The 21320-nt window shown below is 44.9% G+C and overlaps 1 protein-coding gene across 1 annotated transcript in view; it reads left to right on the top strand.

The window, feature by feature from the left end:
- The window catches only part of LOC310799907 (F-actin-uncapping protein LRRC16A-like), a gene marked incomplete at both ends in the record, with an annotated part of 126622 nt that overhangs the window by 78243 nt on the left and 27059 nt on the right, over positions 1–21320 (top strand). Inside the window, 11 exons of the mRNA XM_083662515.1 lie at positions 765–776; positions 2362–2443; positions 4218–4317; positions 7907–7961; positions 9729–9901; positions 10301–10369; positions 10901–10994; positions 13248–13346; positions 13624–13752; positions 16982–17113; positions 18990–19165. Of these exons, the coding sequence (XP_083518641.1) occupies positions 765–776; positions 2362–2443; positions 4218–4317; positions 7907–7961; positions 9729–9901; positions 10301–10369; positions 10901–10994; positions 13248–13346; positions 13624–13752; positions 16982–17113; positions 18990–19165 (1121 nt within the window). The remainder of the gene's footprint in view (positions 1–764; positions 777–2361; positions 2444–4217; positions 4318–7906; positions 7962–9728; positions 9902–10300; positions 10370–10900; positions 10995–13247; positions 13347–13623; positions 13753–16981; positions 17114–18989; positions 19166–21320) is intronic.

The raw sequence follows: 21320 nt of genomic DNA, 5'->3' as shown, positions 1-21320 counted from the left end.
CTGCCAATAGAAAGAGAGGGAAATGTGAGTCTACGTCTGGCCTTTCTGCCTTTTTGGATTGTATGGAACTGCATAGGTAGGTATGTGAGAAGAGATGAGGAATTACTCAGATTTACAGTTAATGTCAGGACTTGTACACACTCAGGTGTGTGAATCCACGGTGGATCGCAGCGTGGTGATGGCGGTCTCAGTTAGGGGATGTTGAGCGGCAAATTCTGCCCAAAGTGTGGAAGACATCTCCGTGATCTTAGCATCGACGGTAGCGCAGATTTCTTGCTTGACAGAGTTCATATCATGGTTAATGTCCTTCTTCAATGAGGCACTGGCGTCGAGGATCGCGTTGTTGGCGTTCTCTGGTGGGACCAGTGTGGAACCCTTTTCGCCCCTCATTCCTCCTCTCCTCTCCATTCCACCACAGGTTTTTCTTTCTCTTCGCCATTCTGACAGAGTCAAGGGATTGTTGGCTATTATTTTTTATAAACGTAGATGTGGTATTTGATGGCTTTTAGCGTGAAATTGAAGGGAATATGTGGGAGCTCTCAGGAAACCTGACCGGCTACTCCTTCATCGCTCAGTAGCGCCCCCTAGAGTATTTTCCAACGGCTTCCAACACGGCAATCATAATCAAGGATCAGTTGAATAAGGATTCTGCAACATGTAATTATGAATATAAATAGCGTATTATTATTCACTGTGTGTGTGGTGGTGTGTAACTGTGGGCTTAGCTCTGACATCCTGTCCTCTCCCCCTCACGCCTCTATTAGCTCGGCCACTGTGTAAGTACTAAGTACATCCCACTCTTTACTTTACTTTACTTTACTTTACTTTACTTTACTTTATTTTGACAGTATTTGACAGAGTGACTTGGAGTATTTTCTCCAGATTCTGTTCTTGCAGAACATTCTCTTTCGTTTATGCTACCCTTCTTCCATCTTGTGGTTTTAACAGATGTGGTATTTTCCTGAACCGTAATGTTTCTTTCTATCAGTAGCAAGAAAACAAATGCACGATTGTTTCATTGAAAGAACATTTTCTTTGCCCAGTGTATTTGTCTCAAAGTGTCTGCTTTCTGGTTTTCATCAAGGAACCTATAAAAGAAGGAAGAGCCATTACATCATACTAGAGCCCTGCACGGGCCTCAAATCTAGGCCCGGGCCCTACATGTTCGGACCCGAGTCGGATGTGAGCCCTACGGCTTGTCAGAATTTCGGGCCCGGCCCCGGCCCTACCCCCCTCCACCCGAACCTCAGGTGTTTCGGATAGCCTAAGCCTATCAAAGCAACACTATACAAAAAAGTGCATTAAAACACTTTGAACATCACAATGTATGAGTTCAAACAGTTCAATCAGTTAAAAAAAACAAAAGAAAACAGGCAGGTCCGGCCCCGGCCCTAGCTAACTCGGGCGACCTCGGGCCATACACCAGGGTGGCTGGTGTAAAAAAATAAAATAGAAAAGCATCAGGCGACCCTTTGAACCACAGATGTAATAATAGTCTTGCAGTAGGAGGTACGGTGGTGTAGTGGTAAGCACTATCGCCTCACAGCTCGAAGGTCGTGGGTTCAATTCCCACCTGGGGACGAGGTGAACGCTGAAGGAATGCATGCCCGTCCGCATGTCCTCGAGTGCCCACCGCCCGGGTGGGGTCGGCAAAAGGGCCTTTCTGTGTGGAGTTTGCATGTTCTCCCCGTGCCTCCCGGGGGTTTCCTTCATATAGGAACCCCCTTCACAAAAACATGCAATATCCTGGTTGCTAGTGTGGTTCCTCCTCTGGTCGTTAAGGGCGCCTGTTCAGAGGGAGGGGAACTGGTTGGAATAGCGTGAACCTCCCACGTGCTATGTCCTACCGGTGAAGCTTCCTCTGTCAGGTGAAAAGAAGCGGCTGACTGACTGCCCATGTCTCGGAGGAAGCATGGAGCCAGTCTCGGCTCTCCCCAGATCGGCAGAGGATGGAGTAGCAACCAGGAATGAGCAATCAAATGAGCACTAATGGGGGATAAAATGGGATAAAAAAATCTGGGGAAAAATTAAAAAAATAAATAAAATAATAGTCTTGCAGGGCCAGCCAGTCGTAGATGATAAGCTTGCTGACGTCAACGGTGGGTCTGACTACATGAGACTACTGATGTAATGACTCTTCCTTATTTGATAGTTTCCCTGGTTTTCATAGGTGCCTGCATGCATTGGTTGAGAGATCTTGAAAGCTGCGTTGTGTTTGATGTACTGTGTGTGTGTGTGTGCATGCGTGCGTGTGTGTGTGCGCGCGCGTGCGTGTGTGTGTGTGTGTGTGCGTGCGTGCGTGTGTGTGTGCGCGTGCGTGTGTGTGTGTGTTAAATGCCCTCCTCTGTCTCCATATTGTAGTTGCGATCTGGAGGTTCTCAGATCCTAGAGGGTTGTATTGCTGAGATCCCCAACATCTCCAGCCTGGATATCTCTGACAACGGTGAGAAAGTGTCTTAAGAAAATCCAACAATTATGTTCTAGGGATTACTACTATGTTCTAGGGATGTCACAATATATATCGTGCCACGATATATCGCGATATCAAAACGTGACAATATGTATCGTTGAGATGAAATCTCATATCGCGAGAAAAAGAAGCTGAACATGGTGGCACTGATCTGCATCTGATTGCATGCTCGCTCTCCTTTTCATTGCTTTGTTTGAACAGACGAGGGACGTTACAGACACACGGAGGATGAAAATGGTGAAATGACTCAGATTAGCGTGGAGGATGCCCCCTCAACTTACAAATCGATCTCAAAAAAATATTGTTAAAATATCGTATCGTATCGTTATCGTGAACCCAGTATCGTGTATCGTAGTGTACACAATATCGTGTGTGTCGTGACGCCCCTAATATGTTCCCTTCCAAGCGGCAACCTCCGTCTTGGAAAAAATAAAGAAATTGTGTGTGTATGTGTTGTGTATGTGTGTGTGTGTGTGTGTGTGTGTGTGTGTGTGTGTGTGTGTGTGTGTGTGTGTGTGTGTGTGTGTGTGTGTGGGACACAGATACACACAATTTCTTAATTTTTCCCCCTTTTTTTTCAGCCCTAATATATATATATATATATATATATGTATGTATATATATGTATGTAATATATATATATATATATATATATATATATATATATATATATATATGCATGCGTTATTTTTTCACGTTAATCGCATGCCGCTATTTTGTCCCTTCGATGCACCCGTACTTGTAGTCAAGCCGGTCGCAGCGGTTTCCTGTCTCCTGCTGTTGCAGGTATGGAAAAGAAAGACAGCAACATGCTTCTAAATGGCTCATTTTACTTTAAAAAAACTCCCAAATGGCACAGTGGACAAGTCAACAGTAGTTTGCACCTTGTGTGAAACGGAATTAAAATATCACCAAAGTACATTGAGTTTGAGCTATCACCTAACTAAAAGCTAAGCATACCGGGGCAGGTAGCGTCGCCGTAGCCTCAACGCGAGACTCATCACTCAATCTTCCTTCAGAGTCTCGGATGCGCGGGTCCTCTAACCACTGGGAGGTCGGCTCCAATGGCTTCATGCGATATACACGTTATCAATACACAGTTTCCAATACCGAGCCATTATTCACATGGAAGTGCCAAAGTTTTTAGCTCAGATACAGCCTTGTTCGGCTGTGTCATTTTGGGTTTCGACTGCTCCACAGCGCCGCCGCCGGAAGTATGGGTTCTGGAGCGTGTACTGCACTGTTTACAATTGTGCATTTATTTTCTGTTCAAGATATATTTTGTAGACATTGTTACCTCCTGTCTACATTGCACTTCTATTGAATTGAAAATAAATCTAAAATTCAAGATCACAAAGTACATTTATTTGCATTCATTTGATTCCCAATCACGACACACTGGTAAGAATGATTCATATCTAATTAAAAATGCTTTGCAATGCAAAATAATGGCATTTTAAACATGCGATACAAAGATGCGATTAATCGCAATCGCGATTTAAGAAAATGTATCGTTTGACAGCCCTAATATATATATATATCTGTATTGTATATAACAATATGTGTGCCAACACTGCAGACACAGTTTTTAAATGTGAGCTAGTTATCTAGATGTTATCTGGATAAGGAAATATGCATGTTAATGGAAGGTGTAAATGCATATTACAACATACAGTAGGCTGCACATTACTGAAATACCAAAGTCAGGCTTTTTTTAATATGATTTTGAACTTTTTGTTCCTTCCAGGCCTGGACTCGGACCTGTCCACTCTGCTGGTGTGGCTGGCCAAGAACCGTTCCATCAGACACCTGTCACTGGGCAAGAACTTCAACAACATCAAGTCCAAGTAAGACCAGAGGGCTGATGAGACGAGTATGTGCAACCTCTACTGTGCATCGGGGTTCGATGAGTCTAAGGCCATGTTCACATTACAGGCAAATCCGATTTGCTGATAAAGTCATTAATCATCATTATCTTGATTGGTTTCCAAAATCTGATTTGAAAGTCGGATCTGTGTGTCCAGACCTAAACAGCCTATCTGCATTGGTTGCTATGGTAACAACGTGGGCATCAGTAAATACGTACTTTGGTGACGTGGTTTTCCTGCGCAGAAGCATTTGATGATGAGTTGCGAGTGACGTTCAAATCAGATTTGGTGGATCTGCGCGTCCGCACTCAAGTCACATCAGTCGAAAGCAGATTGGAAACTACCTCCATATGTGGTTTGGGACAAGTGACACAAATCAGACTTGGCTTGGCGCGTCCAGACTCATAAAACCAATCTGGATAAAGTCATTAATAGGTCACTAAAGTTCACAAATCAGATTTGGCCTCCTAGTCTGAACATGGCCTAAGCAACCTCTAGTGTGCATTGGAGTGAGTTTAAGCAACCCCTAATGTGAACCGGGGTTCGACGAGTCTACACTGTATGCAACCCCTAGAGCAGCGATCCTCAAAGTCCGGACTCCGGTCTGCATCCGGACCCAGACACCGTCCTATCCGGACCGAGCCCTATAAATAACCTACAAATCATTGAGAATTGTTACATTTTCACAGAGCTTTTCTAGCCTTTACGGTACTGGTTTATCTGCCAGGAAGCTCACAGACCAATGCATGCGCTGTAAATCATTACATGTGATGCTACTCAGACAATCAAATATCTGAATCCATTCTGCCTGTTGCTCCCAGTGCTGCAGGCGAGTGTCCGAGAGTGTCAGACACGGACGGAGGAGAGGTTAGAGACTCGGAGAAATGCGAGAGATAGAAGTAATTTCACATGGCGTGCTCAAAAGAAACGAGTAGAGCGCAAAAACAAAGATTTAGTTTTAATCCAGAGTAAGCAGACTGAGACTCTTAGATGTTCATTCATTGTTCTCACGGGCAGTTCAAAACCAGGCAGTATGTCTCATGTGAAGTGCGATGCGATCCTGACCTGTCTATGAAAGCGCCACACATGAGAAAACACACTCAAATCCAGACTGAGGGCACACTCACACATTCACTGCCCAACGGCATGTGAAGTTTGCATTGCGAACGATCGATAGACAGACAGACAGACAGACAGACAGACAGACAGACAGACAGATAGATAGATAGATAGATGGATAGATAGATAGATAGATAGATAGATAGATAGATAGATAGATAGATAGATAGATAGATAGATAGATAGATACAGAAAGAGGGGACAGATCAGAGTCCTGCGCGGGTCTGATTTTCAAGACCCCGCCCCGCCCGGCCCCGTGACGTGCAGTACCGACCCCGCTCCGCGAACTCGCACATATGATCGTATGATCAGTACCGCAACCCACCCCCCCCGCAGACATGAGACCCGCGCTCCGATCCGGAACCGCATATATATAATAACCATTAATCTGCAGTACAAACATTTTGTAGTGAACCTAACGAAACTGCCACCGTTTCACATGGGAGGCGAACAGCAGTCTTTCTGGCCGAGACTCGTCAGCTGATGTACGTTAACACATTGAGTGCCAGCGACGCCATATGGCGTCATTAGAAATTTACCGTAGGCTGCCAGCGACGCCAAATGGCGTCAGTAACTCGAAATTGTTTTTTTGACGGGGGGGTGTCGATCTATGCCTCTTACATCGCCTCTTACAATATGATAGCTATTGAATGTGTCTAACCTATTTTACAGAACCCTTAGGTGGCGACAGCGCACTCCAGATGAGAGAAAGTGGAGTAAAACCATAGAGTAAAACACACAGAAGAAGTCGTTTGGGAAGAGCGCATCGCATCCGTCCGTATGCAGCTGCTTCATTGAAGCATAACGTAGCTGTGCCCCTGCAGCAGCCAATCTGCTGTCACAATTGAGCACCTCGTGTCCGCTGCATTCGCTGCATTCGCATGATCAGCCGTGGAGTTCTCAACTGGAAGCATGGTGACATACACGCGGGTGTAAAAAAGCTGGACTAGCGGACTTTTCACTGCTGAGCAGCACACGCAGACGGTACGTGCACATCTACAATGGCAAATTCGCTTTTCCGCTGTGTCGCAGCGTTTTGTGGGCGTGCAAACCAGCTTCCAGCTTGGAGCTGTAGCCTGTAGAAACGTTGTACACAGGAGGGTGCGGGGAGGAAATGTGTAAGAAGAGCTGTCATTGGGTAGCTTCAACGAAAGGTCCCGCCCTAGTCCCGCCCCGCGAGCGTGAAGCCGCTCGGAGACAAGCCGCCTCTAGTCTGCGACAGTGAAACGCTGTGGGCGGTTCCAGCGGCAGGGGGCGCGAGGTAAATGGACCAATCAGACACGGAAATAGAGCAAGACAGCCTATCAAGATGCAGCGTCAAAGCGGCTTTTTCAGCAGGCAAGCCGCCGAGCGCTTCATGATGTGCACGTACCGAGAGCAAACGCATTCACAGCAGAGCAGAGCAGAGCAGAGAGATACTCCTCCCACAACGGGGGGGGAGGAGGAGGGGGGGAGGTGGGGCACGCAGGACACTACAGCAGACAACAGACCCAGGCAGCTGCAGCATTACATCAGAAAATATTAGCAATGAGTCAATGATGTGCTTGAAATGCTTCCTTTCACAAAACGGTCATTATCTCAGCTCGTAGAAAAAAAGGGCTGTTTTTGGTCTAATCAAGCTATCTTCTCCGGCTCATAACTAAAGAACGGAAAATGGGATCAATAAACTTTTTTTTGCAGGTGATAGAAGAGAGTCTCATCGTTATTTGTGCGTGTTCAGTGTTTACATAGTAATTATTAAAGAAATTATATGACTGTTTTAAAATGCATTGCGGCCTATGTGGCACAGTACAGCACCTTTTGCCCAAGGGCCGTGGCACTCAAAGTGTTAATTAGCTTTTAGCAGCTGCTAGCTCACTAACCAGCTGGATAGCTCTGCTATCAGACACTACACTACAGATAGATAGATAGATAGATAGATAGATAGATAGATAGATAGATAGGGAGCTCACTTCTCTCAAGAGAAAAGGTGGAGGTTTGTTGGCTGAGACTGTTAAAATGTGAAATGGAGTTAACAAAAGGAAGAAAAGGGGAAACTTATTTTTCTAAAATCAAAGCACTTTTAAGATGCACATTTTCCCAAAGCACTCTGTTTTGTGTCTCCCTGGCACCCAAACTCACAAAAAACATACGGTAACATGCAACACGCTAGCAGTTAGCCTAGCCGGCTACACGCTAGCGGTTAGCCTAGTCAGGGCTGGTACTAGCCGATTCGCCTAGCAAGGCTGACGATGCGTGTTAAAACACTATAAAACAAAATAAAATAGAGAGTTCCGCTCTATATCAAAGAGAGTTTGGCTCTATACACGCAACACTAGCACGTTTTCACTTTACAAACAAACGAGCGACAGACAAACGAGGTGATGTGCGTGCAGCCATCTTGGAGAACAGATCTAGTTTTCTGAACTTTATCACTGTATGTTTAATTTTCTTCCATTTCTCCTCTTAGAAACCTGGCTCCAGTGTTGGACAACCTGGTCCACATGATTCAGGAGGAGGAGTCGGTGAGTTGGTGGGGGCACGGCAGCAATATTACGTATATTCCAGCCTTTCAGAATAAAAGTCTCTCCCCCCCCCACACACACACACACACCACATTATCATTTTAAATGAGTCCCTTATGGCCTTCCATACAGTAGGTATGGACGTGTTTGACGGGGAAAAGGAGTCGGTGCTTTCAAGAAGAATATTAATGTCTTCAATAACTGATATTATAATCTTATTTGTTTGAACTGACAGTGATAAATAATGAAGGCCATTTTGATTGCTCGCTCAAAAGTGCCAAAAGACAGAAAGACACAGAACTGGAGAGCGGCTCATCAATCCAGCCTCTATTGAAGTTGAGCTGAAAATAAAAAATACTTTACTTACGTAAAACTATTTTAGATCACATCCCTGGTCATAGAGTGCACCTTTTACAATGTATGTCAAAAATCTAATTTCTTTGGTTTTTCACATCAAAAGTCAACCATGTTGTCTTCATTCATAATGACATCTACAGTGTGCTTACGTCAGCTAGTACTATCACATTTGCTGTCAATCAATCTCCAAATGTCATTCTCAACTGTACGGTGTGGTGCTGACACAGAGCTAACGTTAACTAGCTGATTTTTCTCAATGGAGGCTAGCTAGCGAGGCTAGCATACATCTCATCGCTGACTCCATATTGGTTTCTTCTGATGCTGAACCACTTTTAACGGTCCAATCAAACTCCCCAAGTGTTTTGTCCCGCCTCTCTAGCAGCCTGTTGTCCAATCAAATTTCTCCCAGTCTCTGGTCCCGCCTACAATCAACGTTTAAATAGCAGACTGCATGCAGCCTGCAGGTGGCAGATAACCTTCAGATGCCCCCTATTCTCCATTAGCACAGTGAAGGAAACAACAGATATGCCTCCAGCCAGACGAGCCAGTATCACATTCACACAAGACTAGAGTGCTGCAAATTAAACCCAACCTGTAATATCCATCTGTTCTGTGCTGAATTACAATTTCTTTATGACTCTGTTTCCAAGGTAACAACATACAAAAAAGCTATCAGGACCTCTCAAATAGTAGGACAATTACTTAAAGGGGGACTGACCCCCCCCCCCCCAGATTTCTTGCAAAACGGTATTCTACTTGATTTGAAAACTCTGCAGGCAAGATGACCGCCTATATATACTCCCTTCTTTAGCTGGCAGAATTCCTCCCCCATAAACTAACATATATTGGCCAATAAGTATGTAGCATACAAAATAAAACAATAATCTCTTCATTTGATGTAGAATGCAGAGGACATGTAACTGTTTAGTTAAACTTGCATTCCAGGAATATTGCTCTAAAGATAACGATAATGGCTCGAGACTGTTTCGTCCTGAAACCCACTCGCTTTGCGCCAGAACACAGAACACAATCGATTTGGGGGTGGAACACGCCAGGATTGGCCAACGCCAACGCCAGTGCCCAGAACTGTCAAATCAAATCATCGACAGAGACGCTATGACCCGCCTCCCAGTATTCTCAGGGTATCCGAGATAGATATGATAGAAAACGTTAGTATATCTTTTGTCTTTTATTTCATTATTTTATTTTCATTATGTTTTTTGATGTTTCATGTTTGATGTTTCTTGTTTGATAAATCAAGATGCCAAAAAGATCATCTCACGTTGTATTAAGATCAATGTATCGTATATCTGATTTATTGTACGGCGATGCTTGAAACGGCAAAAAAGAAAATAAAAAAGTGCCAGACAATCATGAGCCGATTCTCCTAATATAAACCCCGCCCCCCAGCCCCTCTCCTCTCTCTCTCTGGCAGACTCACGGCTGAAGAGCGACCTGACCATCGTCCTGAACGCGCTCGGCAGCAACTCCTCCCTCACCAGGCTCGACATCAGCGGCAACGCCATGGGAGACATGGGCGCCAAGATGCTGGCCAAGGCCCTGCAGATCAACACCAAACTCAGGTGTGTGTGTGTGTGTGTGTGTGTTTTGTGCACGCGCGCGCCTTACAAAAATAAATACATTTATATATATATATATATATATATATATACACATTTTTTATAATCGTTAATTTCTTAAATCAGTTTATTTGATTGGTATGCCTGCTTATGATATTATGATAGGCTATTTATGTCCCAAAGCTATTTAAAAAAAGGGGTGGGGGGCCGAGGCCCGTGCCCGACCCGGGCCCTAGCTAGTCACGTGGAAGTCGGCTCGAGTAACTGCCACACACAACACAATGCAGGGCTCTACTCTGGTTGACATGCTAAGTGAGGTTGTGTGTGTGTGTGTGTGTGTGTGTGTGTGTGTGTGTGTGTGTGTGTGTGTGTGTGTGTGGTTGGTTGTGTGTGTGTGTGTAGGATGGTGATCTGGGACAAGAACAACAGCAGCGCTCAGGGTCTGCAAGATGTGGCAGCTGCTCTGGAGAAGTAAGCAGCACTGTCTGGTTCTGTGTGTGTTTGCGTGTGTGTGTGTGTGTGTGTGTGTGTGTGTGTGTGTGTGTTTTCATAATTTAATTTTTTAATTTTCAGAACATCAAAAAAACAAAAACAGACAGACTCAGACACAGGAAAAGAAAAGTGTATCACCATTGCCATAAAAGCCAAAAAGGCTTTCTTATCCACACAAAAATTATTTCCAGGTCCATCACTTTTTTCCTGTTCCGGTTCCTTTTGTACTCCCACGGAAGAACCAGTTACTAAACAAGTAACTGATTACAGTAACGCGTTACTAAGTAACGTAACGCGTTACTGCCCAACACTGATGACCGCTAATGAGGTATCTGCCTTGGAAATTGTGAATGCATATATCATGAAATGGCCCAAATGGGTCATCTGCATTTCACTTGTATTTCACGTGTACAGTACCTCTCTCTCTCTTCCTCCCTCCCTCTCTAACCCCCTCTCTCTCTCTCCCTCCCTCCCTCCCTCTCTAACCCTCTCTCTCTCTCTGTCCATTAGGAACTTCACCATTCGTTTCATGCCCATCCCTATCATCGATGCTTCCCAGGCTCTGAAGGCCAGTCCTGAGAAGACTGAAGACGCCTTGCTCAAGGTTTATTCTTTATCAGGATTTTAAAGTGAACCCTAGTTTATAGATATTAGCTTAGATAGCCCTTTTAGGGCACTGGATATATTCCCTCGCGTCAGCGAATAGACCAAATCACCGTGACGTCACCATGTAAACAACATTACTTCCGCGTACCACTTGGGGAAGGCGGCAGGTTTAAATGTGCGTGTTGTCAAATAAATGCTGTCAAACCCTCTCGTTGTTTTCGGCCGACTACTTTCAATTTAAATGTTAAAACGGTTGGTAAACATGCTTGTCCGACATATCTAGCCTTTCCCCTGTGTTTGTTTTATGTAGTGTTAGCTAGCTAGCTAATAACGTTTGTTTACAACTGTCAAACTCGCTGTTTTTTTGCAGACTCGTTACAGACAGAGCTACTGACGCCACGTTAATTTAATTTAGCTTCAAGTCTACTCTGGTCTGGTCTGGTCCAACAGGTAAATTAGCTAGTCTGGTCTCCACTAACGTTAGTGAAAGTGTTGTTATGAATGATATTAAACAACAACACAACACGAACGAACCATTTTTGTCTTCTTTGTCTGTTTTTGTCTTCAACACGTCAGTTTGTGCCGTTCATTATGATGTGTGGACCCCAGGGGTAACCGGAAGTAAATGTAAACATCCCCGCTGATTTGGTCAATAGACTGAAGATTTTTTTCATCCTAGGTGCCACCTACCATGGTAACGGCCACTTGCAGACCGTACTTCATTTAGGTGCGCACGTCAGGTTTAACCTCTGGGCGTTGCCATTGAACTGCTCCCAATAGTCAACTTCTCTTCACTACTTGTAGAGCAGTGTGCCCAGACCCTAAAGGGCTATGCTAATATCTATAAACTAGGGTTTACTTTAAAACCTTCGTCTATATTCTATTAGCTCCTACAACGCCTACTGGATAAGGGGCGGAGCCGATCTCATCAACGCACACTGCGACACACCTGGTCCAGTGGCTGTAGATGGATCATTTAGCTCAGGTAGGTGACGTCAGAGCCGTATAATAGAAGAGTTCCGACATCTCCATTCACTCCAATGGACCAGTTTTTTACTCTCAAGAGTTCCAGGAAGTAAGGTCCTGGATTAAGCAGCACTGTCGAGTTGCAGCAAAATAGACAGTTTGTGTTGTACTCTGAAAGGGTTTTCCCCCCCTTGAATCAAATTGTACATTATCAGCTTTATTTTAGCATGCAAAAGTAGTGCGAGACCCATTCCTGGCTGTTCATTGGCTAATGAGTCTCTCATTTTGGTCCTCCGCTGACGCCACTCTCTCTCTAGAGGACACTAGGTGACGTAAAAGTCCATCCTAGGCCACGCCCCCTTGGGAGGGGGGGGGGGGACCAGAGTGTCCTTGTTTGGTTCACCTAGTGTCCTCTAGAGAGAGAGAGAGAGTGGCGTCAGCGGAGGACCAAAATGCGAGACTCATCAGCCAATGAACAGCCAGGAATGGGTCTCGCACTACTTTTGCATGCTAAAATAAAGCTGATAATGTACAATTTGATTCAAGTGATGAAACACCCTTTCAGAGTACAACACAAACTGTCTATTTTGCTGCAACTCGACAGTGCTGCTTAATCCAGGACCTTACTTCCTGGAACTCTTGAGAGTAAAAAAACTGGTCCATTGGAGTGAATGGAGATGTCGGAACGGCTCTGGGTTCACCTAACACCCCCTAAGGCTGAGCTTGGGGAGTAGGCGTTTCAAAGAAGGAGACTTTATTGATAACATGAGATTTATAATAGGGAGAATAAACGTCTAGCCTGTTGTCGTGCTTTCAGAGGAGGAACGCTTCCCGGAGCACGTCATGTTTATGTAGCATCATTTTGCACTCTCAACAAGACTTTTCAGTCCTAGCAGCATATATGTGCATTATATCTCTTTCTGTTGAACTCATATTCGAGGGAGAGAAATGACCTCCTGGGGGAAGGTGCCTAGATGTTCCTCTCCCTAGGGAGGAAGACAGGGGGAGTTTCTTTCCATAGTTTGTATATGGTTTATAGTTTGCATATTTGTATCGGTCTGGGGTTTTCCACTGGTCTAGAAAGTAAAACTCCATTGGAGTGAATGGAGATGACAAGGCAACTCTTACTCTCTCAATGGCTCTGTCTCTACAACCATACTGTAGTACAGAGAATAACTGAACACTAAAAAGGATTTGGATCTATCACATTAGACGAGTAACACTGTTTTACATGATTATATTATTTCTCGTTATGAAAATTAACTTGGGTTTCTTCCCCCCCCAGATTGAGAATTATCTCTACAGGAACCACGAAACCAGGAAGTACCCCCAGGAACAGGCCTATCGGCTTCAGCAGGGCATCGTCACCACGACCACTCAGCAGGTGCGCGCACGCACGCACACACACACACACACACACGCACACGCACACGCACACACACACACACACACAATTATATGACCAGTGTCTGGCCATATAATTGACATTACTTATCATTTGACTTCTAGCTGCTGTTTAATATGATACTATGCATATTGAAGTTCATGCCCATCGATGCTAAACATAAACATAAGGCAACTGCCACCTGTCCTTGTGCCTGCCTGTTGAGAAGTGTCACGTCCAGATTCTCACGTCCTTGTCCTGATGGTCTCCCTCCCAGATGATTGACAGGATCTGCGTGAAGGTGCAGGACCACCTGAACTCTCTGAGGAACTCTGAGGCAGACGCCGTCATGGAGGACGTGAGGGTGGCAGAGAACCTCATCAAAGACGCCAGGAACTCTAAAACGGTGAGGAGAGAGAAGCATCAGACGTCTGTACCAATACATGATTCTCATCACTAACGTGAGCAAGAGTTCAGAACACGTTAAGTGTTTCACAAGAAAAACAAAGCAAACATTTGAAAAAAAAATCTAGGGAGATTTTTTTTTTTGTTGAAATATTGTTTCCTACAGTATCCCATAAATCATCTTGCGTCCGCAGCACAATTATTAAAGTTAAGAACCACTGATCTAATGTCAAATCTTTTCGACCGCATAGTACCGCGTAGTATGGCCCTACTCTGCTCTACTGGCTTTTGGTAGTACCTGTTGGTTTTCCATCGCAAATAGTACCCCCTCAATGTGCCCACCCCCACAACTGCCCATGAAATTGCCATGCTGTGAAAGTGAAACTGTGTAACAGCGACCCCTAATGGTATACATGTGTAAGTAAAGCTCCTACCTACATGGAACTTTTAACTGGGTATGAAATACTGGTGCAGCTATGTGAGCTACCTCAGAAAATGAGACCCATCAGCGAGAAGATCGGCTATTTCTATACTTATTCTAGCCACGGACGCACAGTGGGAGATGGCACGGTGCCAGCCATCACAAGTCTAAGGTTTGTTGTGTTTGTAGAATGATGATGAGCATGCACTTTACTCTGGTACTATTCACCTTATGTTCAGACCTTACAGTGGGCCAAATTCTTACGGGTCCTTTTAACACTTCCGGCGGTCACGGCGCAAAATAAGAGAGTTGTTTTTGGAGCGGACAGTGAAGGGGTAAAATAAAGAACATAGCCTACTACTTTGAGCTCGGTACACAGCAAGCAAGCGGAGTATCCACTGTTAGCCAGGTCAGACAACGTTATGGTCGACAATGACGAGCACTTTATTGTAAAACATACCTGGACTCCAACAAAGAAAGCTTCAGATAGTTTTCTCTCTTCCGAGCGCAGCTCGAGCCACTTACGCCTATAAGACCCGCAGACGTTAACGTAATTCCCTGGAATGCGAGACTTAACGAGCCAGTTACATGGCGTTGCATTCTTAGACATTGCCATTTGCTTTTATTTGGTATGTTACATACAATTGGCTAAATTATTAGTTAATTTCAGAGTTAGATGATATTGGAGCAGCCAGCCATTTTATTTTATTTTTATTTTTAGCCGGAAGTTTTGATACGGCCACACAACCCGGGTCAAATGGGCGTGGCTACATAAGGTGAATAGAGTATGAAGAAGCAGGCCAGCACTGCAAAATGTCCTTTCAAAAATGTAATGAATCACCTGGGACAGAAGCACAACGAGCGTTTCAGCGTCGAGCCTTCTTCAGCCTTCAAGATTCAAGATTCAAGATTTTTATTGTCACTCCGTAGTACAAGTATCACGTGTGAAATTCTTGTGCTGTAGGCTCCGTTACAACATAGTGCAAAAAATAAAAAAATAAAAACTAAAAACAAGAGGCAACAAGCAATAAAGCAGTAAGACACGCCACAGACAGTGGCACATATGTGCAAATGGCATGAACATACTTTAAACATAATTAAACATAATTAAACATAATAACATTCTGTTAGGTGCAAATAGCGTATACCTAATTAAACATACTATTGAACATTAGTCATACATAATGGTGGCATCTACAGTGCGGTACAGTACGGCTACTACACTACACTAAGGAGTCTCGTGGCCTGTGAGAAGAAACTGTCCCTCAAGCGATTTGTGCGTGCTCTTGGGACCCTGTATCTCCTCCCTGAGGGTAGCAGGGAGAACAGACTGTTGTGGGGGTGGTTTGTGTCTTTGATGATCTTCATCTTCTTCACAACGCTGATGAAGGCTTGACGCTGTGCGTACCCAAGTGGAACTCTTGTTGTGAGTGTGCTCTCATTCGCTGAGTTTCCACTATACAGTATGTACACATTCCGGTAGTGTCCATTTAATCTGTCTTGTATTTATTGTTTTTATTATTATTATTATGTGACGGTTGGTCACCAATTACTAGTTATAGGCCTTCTAGTCCACTCTATTCAGGTCACCTCCCTCCCCCTTATTGTACTGTATGTATATGTACTTTTATGTATTGTTCTCAATACTTGTGTATATTGTATATGCACAATGTAACTTTATTTTATCTATGAACCAATGTATGTCTAATGCCTGTTCCTTTTATTCACATATGAAAACTAAACTAGCCTTATTGGCTAATGCCTACCCCACACTACAGGATTTTCAAATCCTTGAAGATTATAAAAATCTTGAGAGCCCACACACTACAGGACAGAGAGAGACGATTTTTTAACATTTCAATCTTGGGACACACACACAATCGCGTCTGTTCAAACGCAACCCCACACACTAGAAGATTATGCCGAAGATTCACCTTGGAAGCAGGGCTCGACGTTAACTTTTAAAATGCCTATTCAGTGTGCGCACCGGGTGTAGTAGTAGTAATAATGATAATAATAATAATAATAATAATAATAATAATAATAATAATAATAATAATAATAATACATTTGTGTCATTTCGTTTTCTAAACAAATCTTATTTTTTGTTTTTATAATGCATTTGCACTGAAAGGATTTGTTTAACTAATATTTGCACGGACAGCCGCGTCCATTCGGGGTGTAGGCCTACTGTGCACGGCCAGGCGAAAACCGTCTGTAGGTGTCTTGTGGAGGGGCGCGTCTGCTGATTAATTTTGACTCACTTTTCCGTGGGGACACTCGCCGATGCGGGAAGCTATGAGACCTAAGCGCTTGTTGTAGGCTACATGCTTTGCAGTATAGCATTAGTTTTCCGTCCCGTTCAAAGACGCACGGGTATTTCACCTCGATGACAATTTCCTCGTTCTTTGTTTCTGTGCGTGGCTGCGGGTGGACGCGGACCAGTTTATTTTGCGAAAAAATTAATGGAAACGCAGCTACTACTGGCTCTCTGCTCAAGATGCAATCGCCTGTCGGGTTGTAAATATCTAACATGTTAGATATGGCCGATTCACAATCGGGAAGAGGCAGTCTTCCCGATTGTGAATCTTTGAACCCCACACACTACAGGATCATTTGGGAAGATTATCTGCCCGACGCGCTTCAAATCGGGAGCACCCCCGAGAAAATCGGGAGGGGGGAATCTTGGCCATAATCTTGCAAATTATCCTGTAGTGTGGGGTAGGCATAAGTCTGTCAGATTTATTTTAACGTGCATTGCCCCAAATAATCTAAACCTTCTTATTTCTCTCCCCTATAATGTCCTCAGCTCCTGCCTAACCTGTACCACCTGGGAGCAGCGTCCAGAGAGGAGGTGAGCAGCTCCTCCGTGGGACCCATCCAGGAGAAGCTGGAGTCCATGGCTGGGGACGTGACTTCTGTCATGGACCAGCAGCTACAGGTCAGCTTGGAAACTTCTACAGTACCTGGTGATGCTAAACTATGGATGGTAACCACAAATAAGTCATGTTTGATTATTCTTTCAATGGTCTTTTTATTAAACAATCAGTTAACATGCTCACAGTCAGAAGGTCCTGAGTTCGATTCTCGCCTGGGACACTGTGGGCGCTGTGGTTGTGTTCCCCCCCATATCTTCAGTGCCTACTGCCCAGGTGGGTTATCTCGTCGTAAGGGCCTTTCTCTCTGTGTGGAGTTTGCATGTTCTCCCCGTGCTCCCCCAGGGGGGTTCCTCCGTATATAACCCCCCCACTAAAAACATGCAGAAAATCAGATCGTCATCGTCATCCGACCAGTGACGACAACATCCGAAGTTGGTCCCCGGGCGCTGTACGAGAAAGCGACCACTGCTCCTGGCCTGCCCCCCGGAGGAAAGGACATGGCTGGATGGGTTAAATGCAGAGGACACTTTTCACCGGCCACCGTCAGCATGAGTGTGTTGTGGCCGCATGCATGTGTTGTAGTGTTCGTGTGACAATAAAAGACGGGGCTTGTCCCGTTACGAGAGTGTTAATGCGATATCTCAGGAACGCCTTGACGGAATTCCTTCAAAATTTGCTCTAACATGTACTTGGACTCAAGGATATCCATAGCCCATACTTCTCCAATCACCTACCTTTAGGCGAGACATCTAGGACATCCCCCCTATCATCTAGGACATCCCCCCTATCATCTAGGACATCCCCCCTATCTAGGACATCCCCCCTATCATCTAGGACATCCCCCCTATCTAGGACATCCCCCCTATCATCTAGGACATCCCCCCTATCATCTAGGACATCCCCCCTATCATCTAGGACATCCCCCCTATCATCTAGGACATCCCCCCTATCTAGGACATCCCCCCTATCATCTAGGACATCCCCCCTCTCATCGCTCATTCTTTTCCCTGAGTTTCCCTTTCCGTTTTGGCCAAGTTTCCCCTGCTTGAAGTACAGACGGGTATAGGCAGAAGCATTTGAAAATTGCGGGAGCCAACCCGGCTGTTTTAAGAGACTAGTTCCTGATGGGAGACCTCTGCTTCCTGATTTGGGCGGAGCTCCGCCTTTGCATGTTTCTAGCCGTAGAGTGCTGTACTATTTCACAAGGTGTGTCACAGAAACATCGATCATAAAACAGAAAACATTTCTGTGTGGAGTTTGCATGTTCTCCCCGTGCCTCCCGGGGGTTTCCTTCATATAGGAACCCCTTCACCAAAACATGCAATATCCTGGTTGCTAATGTGGTTCCTCCTCTGGTCGTTATAGGGCGCCTGTTCGGAGGGAGGGGAACTGGTTGGAATAGCGTGAACCTCCCACGTGCTATGTCCTACCTGTGAAGCTTCCCCTGTCAGGTGAAAAGAAGCGGCTGGCTAACTGCCCATGTCTCGGAGGAAGCATGGAGCCAGTTTCGGCTCTCCCCAGATCGGCAGAGGGTGGAGCAGCAACCAGGATAAATACATTAAATTAGCACTAATGGGGGATATAAAAATGGGATAAAAAATCGGGGTGGGGGGAATAAAAAATAAAATAAAAAATAAAACAGAAAACATGGATGGCCATTGTGGAATCACATGACTGGTGGGGAAAGAGTTAATCAAACCAGTAAAACAAACAAACCCGCCCGTGCGCGCGCGCACGCACACACACACACACACACACACACACACACACACACACACACACACACACACACACACACACACACACACACACACACACACACACACACTCAGCCCTGGTCTTGTCTCTCCTGTAGGCTCTGTTGGAGATGATGGTGAGGGCACACACACACACACACACACACACACACACTCAGCCCTGGTCTTGTCTCTCCTGTAGGCTCTGTTGGAGATGATGGTGAGGGCAGCAGAAGATGTGTGTCCTCACGTGATGAAGAAGCTCAGCCTGCGTCAGGAGCTGGTCCAGGCCAGCAGCTCCAAGGTGCTCGTCCCCAAGAGCTTCGTCACCAAGACCCTGCTGGAGCAGGCCGGGGTGGATATCATCAACAAGATCAGGTGTGTGCCAGGGTGTGTTACAAATTAGCCTACAGCCTTTTAAGAACATCTTTTCCTGCTTCGCTTGCACTTTTGACGGGGAGGAGAAGGCAGGTGAAGTGAGACAGACACTCACAACAGTATTTCCAGGTGATGCGATTCCTTATCATGCCATATTCCCGGTGAAACAAATCTGAACCCTACCGGCCACGTTTCAATAACGGTCCATGTACAAACACAATATAATCTAAATACAGTGGTGTGCACTGCGTACTAGGGATGGGCATCGAATTTCGAATTTTCGAATAATCGTTGTTATTATCAAGGTCGACTTTTATTATTGAAAGTCGAAATTCGAAAATAAAATAAAAAATGTAATTTCTTTTTTTTTTCTTTTTTTTTGTGAGTGAAATGTTGCATTGTCTCCCCTGATTCTAAGTATAGTCGAATCGCTTGGTTTGAGCAAGTAAAACAATTTGTATAAGCATTTTAAGCAAGGTTTATGGAAAAATGAATGGCAGATGAAATCCCATGAAGAGGGAGAGGGGGTGACTTTGGCACCCCTTTGGCACTCAGACCTGAGCCTACTAAATATTTAATGAACCACTCATGATTGTCAAAACTGTTTTTTATTTTCGAAAATGTCAATGTCATGTAACATGTTCTTTACTTCAGTGGTGCAATGCTTGTTTGAGCTAAAACTCCACAGCAGAAGCTTTTTCTATTAATTAATAAAGCCTTAAAGGAGAACTTACCTCCAAAACACTTTTTTTCAGCTTTTAACCAATATATATGACTTTGGGGGTGATGTGTGAAGAATTCTGGTCAGAATTTCCACATTTGACACCAAACTGTTGCCATTTTACCATTTGTATCATTTTTCAGCAGCATATCTGGCATAAGCGCCCTCTAAGGGTCCAACACTGCTTTTTTTTTTTTTCTCAAATGAATGGGAGATTAGGGGCACACTGACGTCACAGTGCCCCCAAAGACTATGGGATTTCAAGATAATTACTCCCCTACCCCCCCTGTACCCTTTCGGCTCCTCAGAACTCCAAGCCTATTCTTATTGAAGTTTGCTCTTAAAATACTGAACCAAACGTCGTCAAAGTTGGCACATGTCTTAATTATAGTTAGTTTCCTGCTGAATGTGTCACTACTTTATTAATATCTTACATGGATAAGCTCGAATGATGATGTTTATATTATCAGTCCGAGTTGGAAGCACTGTCTCCAGCCCAGCCAGGCGGGAGCGGGCGGGAGAGAGTCGTACTGTAACCTCATGCACTAGCACCAAGCTCCGGGCGCGCGCGCAGCAGCAGCAGCAGCAGCAGCAGCAGCAGCAGCAGCAGCAGCAGCAGCAGCAGCTCTGTGCTCAGAGCACAGAGAGCACATTTCCGCGGCTATCAGTCCGACTTCAGAAGCACTTCTCTCGGCCAGTCTGCTCTCTCATGCACCCGCGGGGGCGCGCGGCAGCAGCACACACCAGCAGTGAGAGGCGGGGGCTTTCAACAGTCTGACATTTCAGCAAACAAATCTCGTCGCAGTTTAGCGGACATGTAAAATATAACGCTATACTACGACGTGACAATGTGACAAAGCTTCTCTAAACATATCGGCTAATATAATATCATCACTGTGTACAAGCAACGCCAACTTTTATGGAAATCAAGTCAGCAGAGCAGAGCGACTGGCTCTGTCTGTGTGTGTGTGCTGCTCGGGGGGATTCGCATGGGAACAGTGTGGAGGAGAAGAGCTCTGCGCTGCCTCCTGCGCCCTGAGAGGAAAAATCAGAGGTGTTGTAACGAAAAGCCCCAAAACGCAAATTAAAAACGGATTTCATTGCGCGGTTTATCTCTAGTTAGACGAGGGAATTACGTGGAGAAATCTCGCATTGTGTTACCCCAGAGCGAGAGGTTTGTCCTCACTGTGTGCTGTGTGCTGCGAGCAGCGAGGCTCTTAACGTAAGTTTAGACAAGCCACATGCAAGCCACGCACACACACATGGGACAAAATGGGACAAAAATAATTAAATTTCTAGTTCGCCACTGAATGGCCAAATTGATATAACTATCAACCATTTCAGGATTTTCTGTTTCCATACAGGCCACCAGCGTTGGCTAATTGTTGATATTTATAAAGATATCGCCCCTCTCAAATAAATTATTTTTGAGGC

This window comes from Poromitra crassiceps (genome assembly GCF_964638095.1).
Source record: "Poromitra crassiceps genome assembly, chromosome: 29".
NCBI lineage: Eukaryota > Metazoa > Chordata > Actinopteri > Beryciformes > Melamphaidae > Poromitra > Poromitra crassiceps.
The sequence above is the reverse complement of the archived record's forward strand: the minus strand, read 5'-3'. Positions and strand labels throughout refer to the sequence as shown.